Consider the following 15,978-nt stretch of genomic DNA (forward strand, 5'->3'; position numbering starts at 1 on the left):
CAGTCTGCAAAAAATAATAAGCCGGATCCAATTCGAAGATTAAGGAACAACGCAATCTGCAACATTAACTGAATTAGATAACTTTAGCTTAGCGTATAACTCCGTTACACATTAAACGCGCATGCGCACAAACATATTCGCAGCTGTAAGGGTCTTATGCACTCTCGTAAACGCCTGTGCGCATGCGTGAACGCGACGCATGCGCAGAAAGTTTGTAGCTTTGAGGTCCGGATTATGGGTGTCCGAATTAACGACTTTTGACTGTAATAAGCATTTTGACTGAATTTTTGGAAATGATATATAAATTTCACTTTTTGTCTTCTATTAAGTAGTTTTATATTTTTTAAAGCCTTTTCATTCTAAAATGTCAATCACATTTAAAAAAAACTCATCTGTGTGCAGCTGCACAGGATAGAAAAATCACAAGGTGACAATAGACAGTTAAATTATATCATAAATTAAAATGTTGAAAATCAGTTAAAAAGTTTTTAGAACTGAGATTATTAGAGGTTCAATTTAGAATGTGATAATAGTTTTCATTCAGTGCAGCTGAAAACCTCACTAAGTTTTATGGAATTATAAATTATGTCTATTTTAAAGAAACTTTAAATATTAGTTTTAAAAATTATGTACTGATTAAATTCAAAATTCCATTTGCTTTCACTCCTAATTCAGCTGTAAAAAAGAATTTAAATTTGATTCTGTTCATATTATTACTCACCAGTTACTCAAGTAAGATTAACATAAATTTTATTGGCAGGCAGTAAATAACTGACTTCTGACTGCCTTTTAGAAGGCATTTTAATTTAAAATCAATTTTCTTCAAATACAATTTTTTAAACTTTTATGGTGTTTTCTTAAATTTGAGAATTACTTCTGACTGCCTTTTAGAAGGCATTTTAATTTAAAATCAATTTTCTTCAAATACAATTTTTTAAACTTTTATGGTGTTTTCTTAAATTTGAGAATTACTTTGTTTTTGTATGTTTTTGTTATTCATAAGTTCTGAGTTACTGTATTGGATATTGCTATTTTTCTTTCTTCTGTTTTCTTTTTTGATATCATATGAGAAATCATTGATTTCAAAACAAGGGAATTATCACATTTTTAGGAGCATGACTTATATATTATAAAGTATGATTGTTAAAGTAGACAGTTAAATGAAACTTTTAGCATCAATGTTAGTTGTCTGTGATAATTTATTGCTTTATTTTTTAAATGCAAGCATTATTTTACATCAAGTATCACCCCCTTTATTTATTTATTTATTTAAATATTTAAATGATTTCAGTTATATTGCTTCTGCTATTAATATTGATTTAAGTTTTATGCTTTCTTTTAGATACAATGCCTGAGCTTATCAGTGGTGTCAGTACCGTATTATTTTCATCTACACATAGATGCCCAAATAAATATTCTTGAAGTGTAATTGCATTATTCCCAGTTATATCTCTTCATCTCTTCATATATCTAGAAACAGCCATGCAGAACGGTACTTACCCGTGGATGACTTCATCTTCCCTTGGTCAGAAAAGTTGGCACCCTGGCTACCAAGCCAGCTTAACTGATTTATTTTTGAAAAAGAATCCTTTACATTTTGGAACTGGCATCTCGCAGCTGGCTGCAGCTTCAAGTTATATAGAAAAAATGTCCCCTTCCAACGAACAGATACCGAAGTGCCCCCATCCTGATGCGAAGGACAAACCCTATCCATGTGACACCTGCCAGCAGTATTTATCAATTCTTAGGACAGATGGTGCCTCCAGTAGTTCTAGCAGGCCATCAGTTAGCACACCGGTCAGCATTGGATCTCCCCCAGACCGGAAGTCTATGGGTCTCCCACCTTTAGCTCCTCCTGTTAATCATGCTGAAAGGCCTTCAAATGGTGGTGCTCCAGTCATGGTTCCAGGCCAACAACGCCCAAGACCACCTCCAAACAAACAGTTCCTTTGTCCAGTTTGTCATAAATTGTTTACTCAAAAAGGTAACCTTAAGACTCATATGATGATTCATACAGGTGAAAAACCTTACTCGTGCCAAGTGTGTGGCAAAAGCTTTACTCAGAAAGGTAATGTTGACACTCACATGAAAATACATACTGGAGAAAAAGATTTTGCTTGCGAGTCCTGTGGGAAACGATTCACACAAAAAGGCAACTTAAAAACACATATTCGTAGTGTTCATACGAAAGAAAAACCATTTGCTTGTAGTGTGTGTGGTAAAAGCTTTTCTCAAAAAGGAAACATGCAGACACATATGAGAACACACAATAAAGATGATAGATTTCCATGCACTATGTGTGGTAAGACATTTTCTCAAAAAGGCAATCTCAAAACTCACATGCAACGTCACACTGGACAGTTGCCTTCTAAGAGAAATTACAATTCCCGAGGTGGCAATAATCCGGGTGTACGACGTATGCCCCAAACAAGTGCTCATTTACCCCCTTTTAATTTTCATTCTTCATCTGTCCTTTCCCAAGGTACAGTTCCATCACCCATCAATTCTCCTATTACTCCTAAAGCATTGTTATCTAAAGCAGCTGCACATAATCAGCATCTGGATATTCCCCGGGGAGGCATCAATCTTACTTACCCACAAGAAACTCATAGTGAGTGTAAGTCACCTATGGCATCTCCAATGCCTCTTGTTACATCTTCTGCTGGTTTAAATAATAACCAATCTCAGTCTTATCATAACCCTTCTCCAAGCCCTCATCCTTCTCATTTATCCAGTCCATCACCTGTAGATGATTTGGCCATGGCTCATATGTTACAGAACAAACCTCCACAACATAATTCCCACCCACCTACTCCAAATCATCATAATGAAAGTCTCCCTCGTTCACATGTGCATTCCTCGCCCAATGCCAGTGAACACAGGATGACAAGCCCACCACCATCTGCTTCATCTGGTGGATCTCATCCAAGTGTATCAGAATCTGAAGGTCGACCATTTTACTCTGCACCCCCTACTCCTGTGCCAGGCCCTTTTACATCTGCTTCTCGATGGTTGTCCCATGAACGCACCCGTTACTATGACACCTTTCAGCATTCTGGTTTGAGCTCTTACAATACTATTTCTCAACACACTACTCCTCTATCTCGATTATCCCTTCTAGCTTCTGGTTCAATGGCTCATCATAACCTTAGTCAACATCAGCAGGATAGTGAGAAACAGGGTCATGTTCACGACTCACAGTTTCATTCCATAGGCAATCCTGATTTCTCTCAACTTCTTGATTAATAGTAGATAAGAAGTAATGTAGTATTTGAATGGAAAAATAAGTGTGATAATGATATCTTAGCACCACCAGCCATGATTACTGGAACTGATGAATAATTTCTTTAATTTTTTAACATGAAAATATTGTATGTTTTAAGAGCTTGTTTTATTTTCATCTGTAAATTTTTTCATGAAAATTTATGTTGCTCTTTATTTTAAGAAATGGTTTTTATGTATATATTCGATATTTTATGAAAAATACTATTCATGGACAAAAAGAAATGTAACTCAACATTGTGGTGATATTTCACATTTTAGAAAGTTTTAGTGAATTAGCATTCTGCACTATTATATGACTGAAACATGTTTGTTTTGTACACATAAAAAAGTACTTTTAAAGCACTTTATTCTGAAGTGCAAGCTCAATAATTCTATAGAATTTTCAGTACATTTTGTTGCATTTGAAACTTGCTATTGACCAAAATATTTGTTATGTTTTTCCTCAGTGTGAACCATCCAGTCTTGCTATTGTATGTTTTAGGTGCTTTTCCTTCTGGATTATGGGATCATAATACTGCCAGTTTTACATGAGAAGTTGTTTATCTTTTGATTACATACATTTGCTGTTATGTTTTAGATTTAGTATCACAAAATAGAAATGATACACATCTGAATAAATATACGGTGCTCTCTAAAAAAAAACTATGGCCTATAACTTTCTCTGATGTAGTTCAGTATCTAGTACGTCAATTGTTTCCTGCCTGGCACATTACATAAACGTGAAGTTATGCTCAAATTAGTGTAATGTCAATACAGTTGTGGCTTGTTTCACATGCATTGGAACATGCATAATCAAATAATTGTTATCTATTCGTATCTTGTAATATATACCAGTAACTCTGTTTCGTGATCTACCAAGCTGCCAGCATGAACCTACATATATATCAATATGAGTTTACGTGCATTTGCCATTATATAATTGTAATAACCTAATGTTGTTAAAGAAGGTTCCTTCGATGGAAGGGTGTCTCAGGAAAATTGAAAAAGTTGCCTTGGGTGTGAACAAAGTGATTCTTGCTGTAAATCAAGCAGTGGCAAAGTGCATCGATAGTTCATGCTAGTTACCTACTTATATGCATCTTAGAGAAGATTTTTAAACCATTAAAGAAATAAGAAACAAAATACATGTATAGGCTTTTACACAGTCAGATAGTGTGCAGTGTTCTTCCACGTGTGTGAAAGTGATTGTTGCTGGTTTTAGTTCCTGGCATAATGGTTTGCCCTTATTTTGAAAGGGCAAAATCTGTTTTTAAGCAGATTTCATTGTTAGCAAACATGAACTGTGTGAAGTCAGTTTGAGGTTCCTTTTTATTTTCTAGTGAAGGTGTGGTTAGTATTTATCAGTCAAGATGTTTTGGTTCTTGACTGAATTTTTACAGTTGTTGACGGTAGTTGCCATAGGGTTATTGGTTGGGGATTTCATATTTTGGTTGCTGAATAATGATATATCTCTGATCCTTGAGACTTCCTTATCAGTTCATGATATAATTGACATCAGCCATCCCATTTTGTGATATGATTCTTTTCATTGTGTTTATCAAGATTAAAAGTAATCTAATCTGTCCTAAGTTTTACCCTTCAATTCTTAGTCACACCCATTATTAAAAATACCACTCTAATATTAATATTTGCATTTGTTTGTTTTTAACTCCTGTGTCATAGATTGGTTACTTTCATGCTGGAATTTTTTAAGATAGTGTTTCTTTTATTTTCTCATAAAATGAAATTTATATCAGGTGTACTTCTTCTTATGCATTTTTTATTTAATAGGTATATAATTTAAAGAATTGAAAACTGTAAGAGAACTGTACATTTTATAATCAACAATGTTTGTGATTCAAACAGTAATTGAAAGTTATTGCTATATTTAATAAGAAAGCATCAGTTATCATTAAAATTTATGTTTTACTGCAGTTAAACTTTCTTTTAAAAGATCTAGAGCAAATTTAGGTTTTTAAATTATTATTGTAATTATAATTATCAACCACAAAAATAGAAATGGTAAGGAAATTTTACAATTAAATAAAATCTTTGGGAATAAGAATTTCAAGCTTCAAAAAGTCTTTGTTAGCATTACTTTCGCTTAACATAAACATATGTATATAATTAAGTCCAGAAATTATTGATTTTTCCCCTAATAGAAATAAATGTAAATTTTTTGTTTAATTTGCTTGAATAATGGTTTTATATCTTTCTCTTCTGATTTAAATTATGATACTAAGTACATTTTTTCTTGTGAGTTCTTTTTAAATATATGTATTTATTTATTGCTATTCAAAATGAGGTAATTTTTGCATATTTTCATTGAGATTTTTTTACATGTAGAGAAAATACCCGATTTATTGTAATCAGAATCAACTTCCCTCCATCAAATATTCTGCTAAAGTGAAAAATTTAGGTAATGGTTTATTTATATGAATTAAACATTTTATTAACCTAATCAGCATGAAATTAACCAATACATCGACCTTGTAAAGTAATCAAATATGTCTTTGGATGCAATAGTCTATTTCAGTAATCTTAGCATTTAGATCATGAGAGAGATACGTTCAGTGAATGTTTTTAGACTTTCTATGTTATATATTACCCATGTTATTAATATCTAGATTGCATTTACATGTAGCAGAACAGAAACTAAAAGAATTTGAATATATGTAATGTAATCTTTATGATCTGAACTTTTAAACTGAGTGAGTGGTGGGTTTTAAAATTTCTAATTTAAATAAGCCTTGTTAATAATGCTGTGATAAATTATGACTAATAACATTGGAATGAATTTAAACTAGCATCACATTTAAAGAATAACCACTGAATAATAAATATTTTTCACAAGCATTTTTATATTTTTTATTTTTACAAAATATGAGATGGTGCTATGTCTGTTACTAAGTTCATTATTAAATTGTTTCCCATAGACTTTTTAACACAATAAAACTTGTTCCAATGTTATTTGTTCTCATTTTTCCATGTGAAGTAGCTTTTTTGTTATTAAGAATGTACTTGCAAGGCAAATTTTAAATTTGACATTTTTAAAATCCTTGTAACTCACAACAAAAAATAATTACTCTCAAAGTTAAAGATTTTAATACACTGATAAATAAAAGCAGTTTACCTTTAAACTTACTGTAATGAAAGGTGATAATATTTCATCTTATACTATTATAAATTCCTGCCTTTTTTTTTTTTTTTTTATTTTTTTTATGTGTGTGTGTATAATATTTGCAGTTTAAAGAAACTTATCAAACTGCTGCCTGTAAATGTTTATTCATTTGAGTATTGAAGGGTACTAACTGATAAACATGATACTGGTAGAAATTTTCACACAAGGCGTAGGTAAAAATTGTAAACAGCCCTGGATTGCTTTCTATTCAATAGTTTTAAATGTAAAGTGACAACGTGTGTAATAAACTTTCTCATGTTAAATATATTCTTTGTTAAATGGAGAGTAATCATGTAACCTAAAATAACTTCTATAGATGTATCATATGGTTATTCATACATACATTTATATATATATATATGTATGTATTATACATACACATTTGAAAGTAAATTATTTAATAGCTGTCTCTAATGCTTTATGAAACTGAAAAATTCAAAATTCTTGCTTTTATATGCTTAGTGTGCTTCCCCTCTACCTAGAGCTTTTTTTTTTATTAAAGTTTTATTCCAGTGCCAGTTAATAGGTACTTGAAAGTATAGTTTTTTACTTTATCATAAATTATTGATTGTAAAATATATTTGTTGTCTTTGTGAGCTGCAAATATGATATGTGATTGTGAAGCACATGCTTTACAACTGTTTGTATTTATGTCAGTAGTTGTAAATGTACAGTGTTTATTGGTTTGTCTGAATAACATAGAAATTGATGATAAAGTTTGTTCCAGGTGATAATGTGATGTTCTTCATGTTTTTCATGCTGTGATAATAGTAATGCAATAATGTAGAAAAGTCTAGTTTAGTGTAGATAGTGAAGAACTGATGGTTTGAACATAAATGAATGTTTCTCTTGCTGTTGTCTTTTAAGAATTTAAGGATAAACAGCATAAACTTTATCATCAATTATGTTATTTTACATTGATGAAATGCAGTGAAAAGTCATTTCACAATCTAAGTATCATTAAAATTTGCTGTATTAAACTGAATCAATTTTATTGTTGTTTTATATTAGCTTGTGTAAAAATATATGTTGTTAAATAATGATAAGGAAAATCCGTGTTAAAATTCAAAATTTATCTTCTTAAAGAAGTATATTATCAGTTATATTAGATAACAAATTTGAATGTTATATGAAATTATGTATTTGCTGATACTTTATGAATTTTTTTATTTATTTTGTTATAATTTTCTTTTAAGGTTAAAAAAGCAATGGCAGATATATTTATTTATATTGAAATTATATTTTGAGTGTATCAATAATTAAAATTAAAAAAAAAAAATTATTCATGAAATATATTTCAAAAATGTGTGATGTCTACTGAGCATGGAATTCTGTAATTAACATAGCATGAATAATTAAAAGTGATCATTTTATAATTACCATTATCTTTATTCAGATTTAAAATAATTATTTTTAAAAGGGAAGGTAATCTTGATTTTTATTTTTGTGAAATGAACATAGAAAAAAGGCAAATATGTGTTCATAATTTATCAGCCAGATTGCTGTAAAACATACGTTATGTAATTAAAGATAGTTTTTAGTTAATTAGTTTTTCTTAGAAAATTTGTTTTTTAGTTACTTACAGACATTTCAATTCCTGCAACTAACAGGCTGTAAAAAGTATTTTTTTAACTGTTATATCTGTTTTGGGCTACATAAAGAGTATATGTGATTCTCGTTCTCAAACTGTATTAAGACAGCTTTTTTTTAATTGATTCTTCATTTTCACAGTTGCTCAGTTTTTTTTTTTTTTTCCCCTATATTATAGCTTAAGTGCAATTTAGGAATAATTATTGTGAGATTCATATATTATAAATCTAAGTATGTTATAATTCTTATAAATAAGGTATAGTAGAAGAGCCACATAATTATGTAAATTATATGATGGCTAATGTTAATTATACATAATCTTATGATGAGTTTAAAAGGTAAGGCTTTTTAGGCATATTTTTTAATCAAAATTCAGTGCTCTGTTTAAACTTTAATGCTAAAATTTCATTTTGTTTTATTTTATTTAAAACTAAACTGATTTGCTTCCTGCTCATCAAAATACAGATTTTTTTTTTTTACTTCAGAACCTCAGTAGTGTATATGTTTTATAGAAACTAGCCACTTTTATCATTCTGTAAAAAGCATGTACAATCAGTGGTCACTTTTTATCATCTGTTAAATTGGTTAAAAAATAAAGAGTTGCTGTGCCTTTTAAAAAGGATATGGCAGCTGTGTTGTTTGTTTTGTACAGTTCTTGATGACATGTGGAGATTTGCAACTCCCATGTAAAACATATTTATGGGATATGTATCATGTAAACTACTGGAACAAACACCTGCTATTCCATTGCATTATTTGATTTTAGGAAAGTAAGCATTGTAATCTGCATACATGTATCTAGTCACTGTTTTTACTTACAGAATTCTGTATTATGATACAAACGTGTTGAATCAAAATATTTAGATAAAATTTCCAGTTATAATTCATATTTAAAATATGAAAGTATTCTTGGTTTTAAAAATTGGCAATCAAATTTTAAAAATTTCCGCAGTAGTTTATGCTTTCTAATTTATTTTTAATATGTTTTTGAACCAATACAGAATGAGTGTCTATTTTATTTTTAAACAGTTGTCCTCTATAATCTACTTTTTTTTTTTCTTTTCTCATCTTTCCTCCCCCCCCCCCACAGCATCATGCGGTGGTAGCAAAAAAGGAAAGAAATTAAACTAATTTAGTACTAGAATACATGTTAACAAGTTTTAAATCTTGCTATCTGATAATGATGACAGTATAATTATGTTTGATGTTATCTGATAAAAATTTATTAAAAATCAAATGTTCTGTATTTCTAGCAGTAGCTCACAGCGAGGCTTAGAATAAAGTAATTTAGCAAAGATTTATTATTGTGGATCATTATATATGAAAATGAAATGCATTGTTATATATTTAGCTACTGTATTGTGATGATGCCTTATGTTTCTTACTATATTTTATATAAGAAATGTAATAAGAGCATTATGACACTTTTTTTTGGCTTTTAGCCCCCTTCTTAAATCATGGTTTAGTGAGATTTCAGAATTGTGCATATAGGGTAAATGATTTTTTAATTTAAATGTTGTTTCGTTGTAGTTGCTTAATATTATATATTTCTCTAAAATGGGTTTTTTGTTTTAATTTCATAAAGAAACTGTGATTTTATTTAAGCAATATGATTTCTCTAGTATGTGTGTTTCAAGTTTACATTAACTTGGAAATTCCACACTTCTTGCAACCTGTTTTAAATCATTATATATTTCTCTTGGAACTCTGAATTTTATTACATGATTTGGCCATATAAAATATATAGCTTATATATTATTTTTGGCTATGTATAATGTATGGAAAAATAAGAAGATATTTTTAAAAATCTCTAATTTTAGAAGCATATTAAAATGGCTTTGTTCTTTCGAATGTTGTTTGGCTCATAATATATGTCAAGCTATTTTAAATCACTACTAGTTGTTAAGATAAGTTGTGAAACTAGTAAACTTTAAAAAATTTCATTTTTCAAAAATTATTGTAAATAAACATATCTATCTGTAATACATAGGATTTTCAGTCTTAAGATAGTAGAATCATTTATTTTACAAACTTTTAGCATTCACCTTTATTTAACTATTAAATTGAACAGCTGAAAAATAAATAATAAATTTAATGTAATAAGCAAGAAGAGGGTTTTTAAAACTTGCATATTGATAATTTTTATGACTTATTTTTTGTTTTATCATTGTACAATTACACAAGTAGTTATGTTTTATTCATTTCACAGATTAAAAATGTGTCATGTTGTATTGAAGATGTTGCTGTGATAGCTGTGGTTTTTAAAAATTCAGTTAGATAATATGTATGATTCTGTTCCTTTAGTTTTTTTGTTATTTGTGTTTGTTTGTGATGTTTCAACATTTTGTTTTCATACTTGCTCTCTAAATATTGCTAGTTAATTAGTTAAATTTGCATCAGATTTCCTTGACAAGTATCACTGTCCCCTTTTCTGTCTTGTTAGTGTTAATTTTCCATTTTTAGGTGTAAATCATTTTTAATGGAATACATTTTATAACTTCATTGCTTATAATTTTAATGACATTTATTGTTTACTGTTACATATTTTTACCATTAGTTTATTTTTCATTAGAATGTGATAATCTTTATTAGCTTTGCTATTATAATTTTTATGTGATATTTTAAACATTGTTATTGCTTTGCTTTGTTCTTTTACCGGTGTTTTTTGTCTTGCTTTAGCTTAGGACTTTTTTTTTTTTTTTTTTTTTGGTTATTGCTTATATGCATGACTATGTTAGAGCTGAGTAAATATGTATATAAAATTTTATTTGCTTTGTTTTTACTTTTAGAGCCATACTTTATGTATATTTGAAAAAATTTTTAGTCATCACAGACTTCAATAGCTGATGATTCCTGCACTTTGAAAAACATTTTTTACCCTTTTTCATTATACAGGATTATCAAGAAAGAATCATCCAATTGCAAAATGTAATATTTTCCATAATTACAAACAGAAAATTATAAATAATATGTCATTTTCATAAGTATTTGATACGACTGCCTTTAGTCACCGATATAATATCAATGTGATATACCATTTCTTGACAAGCACATTGTAATATTTCACTATTAACTGTTTGCAAAGCATCACAAATGCATTGTTTAAGTTTGGGCAAACTTGTAAGTGGTACAAAAAAGGGTAGGTGTAAAAAGTGGTATGAACACAAGATATTTGCCATAACTCCAAACGAAGAAGTCACATGGGCTTAACCCTCTGACTACTCAATTTGTGAACTGAAATCGCTTCCAAAATTGCGGTTCCTCCCCCCCCCATTTTAAATCTATATATGTTGGAGAATTGAAAAATGCACCTTTTCTTTCTAGAAAATGTTTTTTATATAGATTTTTATCATGAGAAACTAAGTTGCCAGAAAAACCAATTTCAGATGTTATCACCAAAAAAAATCTTTTTTTAAAAATAAATTTCAGTTAATTTCATTTTAAATAATTACAGTTAATTTCTATTTATTGCATAATATAAAAAAGTAAAATGTATAAAATTTAAGAAAATATTAAGCGCTGAGGATAAAATACCTTAGAAATGCAGTTTAGGATGGTAGAGTTCAAAACAGGGTTCAAGGCAAAGTCCAGCTTCACAGTTTTAGCACCAGATTCAATAAATCTAATTAATAAATCAATAATTTAATTAAATAATTAAGATAATCGCTGAACGTTTTCTAGCAGCCATTTCTGTAAGAAAAAAGGGCAAAAAGTGAAGTTTGAGTGCTATTACCACGTGCCTTCAAATGCCGCAATTTAGTGGACAACTAACAGTATCTCTTATCCAAAACGTAAACTAAACGCCTAATACTGTATATAATTTATTTCAATGGTTAAACGGAATGTGCTCCTTGATAAAGGAAGAAAAACGTGCCCGCGGGATAAGCAAATTTTGTTACATTTGAGTTTCCCGTGGAAATTGCGGGAAGATCAGCCAGAGGGTTAAATCAGGTGTCCTAGGAGGGTAGCTGTGTAGAACCAAATCATTGGCCCACTGATGTGGTTGTTCTCTGTTTAGAAATTTACAAAGCTCCAAATGCCAATAGACAGTGCACTGTCTTGTTGAAAAATGAAATTTTGCATATCTTTCTTCATTTGAGGGAAAAGCCAAATTTTAACATATCAAGGTAGGTTCACTCACTGATTTTTCTTGAAAAAAAAAAAGGGGTCTGTAAACTTTTGATAAAGATATTACACAGGAGGCATTAACTTTTGGGAAGTTCCTTACGTGTTCCCTGTAGGCATGCGGATTTTCCGATCACCAAATTCGCACATTATGCCAATTACTTTACCACTTAAATGAAAGGTGGCATCATTACTCTGTACCAATTGATTGCAAAAATGATCATCTTGCATAACTTCATCCATGAAAAGACAGTAGTTTAGACATTGCAACTCGTCAGTAGGCTTCATTGCTTGCATGCTTTTCAATGTGTAAGGCTTAAAATGCAATTTTTTCCTCTACACAGTCGAAACAGCGTCCCAAGTGAACTCTCCCAAGTTCACAACTAACAAGAACCGTTGATTTCTTTTGACTGTGTAAAAAAAGTCTTTTCCTCTCTTTTAAAATTTTTTGCTGAAACACCTGGTTGCTCTAGACTTTTGATGCATCAAGTTTCCTGAAAGTGGTTGTACCATCTTCTGATACTTTGAGATGTCAGTGCTTTTTTTGGATGGTACTTTCTCCTAAATTCGTGCTGAACACCGATTACTGACTGGCTTCTTGCAAAGCAGAGCACGCAAAAAGCCTTCTCCTGCTTAGACACCATTTCCCTTTCTTTTCAGAATTTCAAAAACAGCTTAATGACAGCAGTGCTACCTAAAGACTATGTTTCAGACTAAGAATTTAACACTTTTACTTTACAATAACATATGTATTATAATTTTCTGTTTGTAATTATTGAAAATATGAAATTTTGTAATTGAGTGATTCCTTCCTTATAATCCTGTATTTGTGTATGTTGTTCGGCACTCAAAATTTTGGAAAACTGTCCTTTTTATTCAGGAGTTGAAACAGTTTAAAAATTGCTAAGAAAATAGCATGAACAATGTGCAAGCATTTTGAAGCATTTGTATCTTTTTAGATTTCTTTTATCTGTTTAGTTTTTCATTTCACACATGACAAGTGCAATTATTCTTAACAATTTTATGATACTGCTGCATCATTATATGTCTCGATCACTGCTTTATTGAATGCAGTTTTACTTTCATGCCTAAAAGGGGTTCTGTGAATATATTTTTTCAGGGTATTTGATGGGTAATTATCTGAAACTATAAAACTTAAGCCAAGTAATCAAATTTAAAGCTTATTTAAAACAAATAATTACATTTGCCCAGTAAATATTTTTAGAATGCATGTTCAAACAAATTTCTTACTTACAAGTTCTTGCCTAATCCTTAAATCGAGAACAATATATTTTTTAAATTGGATTTAAATTTGATCTTGTTCACTTTCATAACAGCAGTTCTGTTAATAAATTCTAGTTGGGTTTATTTTTGGCTGTGATCTGCTTTCATATGCCTTTCATAACATTTCAAACATAATTATAAAATGTAGAAAATTCTACTTGAGTATAAACTATTCCCTATTTTACTACCTTGTAGTTCCTATTAGAAGAAAGAGGGGAAAGTGTGTTCCTATTGTAATGAAGAAAAGCACAATTTAGTTGATGTTCAGTTTTCTGTGTTATATTTCATGTTGTTAGCAGATGCCATACATTTTTAGAACTAGTCAATTTCAAAATAGGCAACTTAAATTTATCTCTTATTTTTGCACAGTTACTTTCTTTTGTGCTGAACATCATTGAAATTCGTCCATAGGGAAGTATATTTATTATTTCTTTGTGCCACTTTAGGTAAATGTTCTCATGTAGTTTATAGTGCCATATAAAGCATTAAATTGATTTATATAAAGTCCTCTCGCCCTTTCAACTGAGCATTGATGAATCTAGATGTTCCTAATATTCCTTTTATATTGTATAGCAAATTTTCAACATTTATAATGTAACATTAAAAAAAAAGATATATTTATACTTTTCCATGCCCGTTAATCAGCATAGTTTCAATGAAACTTGGCTAAGGTATCTGATGCAATTATACTTTCTTTAAAAAAAAAAATATTATGTAGATTTTTATGTTTTCAAGATCAAAATTGTTCACTGATTTTATTGGTATGACTATTAGAAGACAATCTACTTAAAATAACAAAATTTTTCTCTTGTGTGGCTCCTTTTACTTCTGAATATGTATCTGGAACCCGTCCACTGTAAAATAAAAACGAATACTATATTTTTTTAATTTCAGAAGTTGCACATTATGTTTATTTCATTTTGCTTTGCTTGAAATCTGATAAAATTCAAAAGATGTCATGCCCTCATTTTAAAGGGGGGGAAAAAGAGTTTCTGTTCATATGTTCCTATTAATTTCTGTTTGAGTAAAGATAACAAGAAGTCTGTGATAAGAATAGATTTGAAATATTTTTAAATTAGTGATTGTACAATCCCATAAAAGAAATTTGTAGATGCTTATTTTTGGCACATCTGTTAGTAGTGCGAGTTTTTGATCAAAAATAAATAAGATTTATCATTTATACTTAGCAAGTTTCTGTTATCTTGAATGCCAAATTTAATGCAGCACATGAATGTTTTAATTTGTCATTCAGAAATTCCTTCATTAGTATTTCAAATGCTACATAATTTATCAATTATTTAAAAATTATCACTGATACATTTTTCATATGATGAGGTATGGTTCTGAGTAAGTTTTGTAATATTAGAATGAAGAATGGTAGTTTACAAGTATCACAAAAAGTAGTTGCTTCTATACCCCCTTCCTTTAAAAAAAGAAAAAAAATTAGACAAAAGTTTCAGTCATAACTACAATATAATAATGATCAAAATATTTTTTCTCTATGCCGTAGTAATTATTTGTAATTAATATATATATTTTAATAAGATTATTTGAACTCCTTAAATTCTTAATAATTCTTTGAAATATTTTGTTTCTCCTCTAAAATATTGGTTTCCAATTAGTAAAATAATGTTCTTTCTGTCACAATCATAGCATGCAATAAATTTTTTTAAAAAAATGAAATATCCAAATTTTTATTTATATATATGCATTTCTCCATTTTTCTTCTCTGCATATTAATTACATTTGTTTGTTTAAAATGCTGGTGCAGTATTCTGTTATGACTTTGGAAAATATTTTAAAAGTAGGTGCAAATGTTTTTTTGTGGGATTGTATACTAAAGTAAGAAGAATTTAGTTTTTTTTTTTAGAATACTGAAAAGAAAAGGAAAAAAAAAACATATTTTATGTAATATAGTACCAAACAAAATTAATTAGAATTCCATAATGAATTTTGGGTCATTGATTACATTTAAAATTCATTTTGTTTAAGATTTATGTGCATCTACATGTGTACAAAATATTTTGAGAGAGAACAGGGTACTGTTGCAGAGTGTTTGTTCCATATAGTTTAGTTGTTACTTTTACTCAGTAATTGAAAAATGTGATTTTGCAAGGTGCTTGTTTCCCTTTGTAAGGGCTTGTAATCTGAAATTGTTTGGACATTATAGTGCATTTTGAATAATTATTGTATCTTGACTTTTGCTAATATTATTCAGAATCCTCGCTTATCTGATCTTGTCATTTGCTGTCTTGTATGTGCAGAAAATATTATACTCTTTTATTGCATTTTTTACACTCTGTGTTCATAGTTATCATGCATGGAAATGTAGCAGCTTTTATTGTTAATGAAGTGCAACTCTGTGTTGCTGTTTTGTTCATGATTCCACATTGTTTTAAATTAGCTTTACAAAGGAAAATAAAGCTGTTGCTTAAATATGTGTTTTCTCTGCAATTAATTGTCTATCAGGTATATAAAGTGTAGTTAAACCTTAGATGACCAAAAAAAAAGGCTATTACCAAGTTGCTGCAAAT

The 15,978-nt window shown here is 29.5% G+C and overlaps 1 protein-coding gene across 2 annotated transcripts in view; it reads left to right on the plus strand.

Moving 5' to 3' along the window:
* LOC118195342 (uncharacterized) overlaps positions 1-15,880 on the plus strand; it is a 123,160-nt gene extending 107,280 nt beyond the window's left edge. For both annotated transcript variants that reach the window (XM_085817199.1, XM_085817200.1), the window contains one exon: positions 1,343-15,880. In XM_085817199.1, coding sequence (XP_085673325.1) covers positions 1,483-3,246 — 1,764 coding nt within the window. In that variant the 5' untranslated portion in view covers positions 1,343-1,482 and the 3' untranslated portion in view covers positions 3,247-15,880. The remainder of the gene's footprint in view (positions 1-1,342) is intronic.
* Positions 15,881-15,978: the final 98 nt, after the last annotated feature.

The sequence above is a fragment of the Stegodyphus dumicola genome, chromosome 5, assembly GCF_044657685.1.
Source record: "Stegodyphus dumicola isolate Sdum_Otavi_A_Nest chromosome 5, ASM4465768v1".
NCBI classification, from domain to species: Eukaryota; Metazoa; Arthropoda; class Arachnida; order Araneae; family Eresidae; genus Stegodyphus; species Stegodyphus dumicola.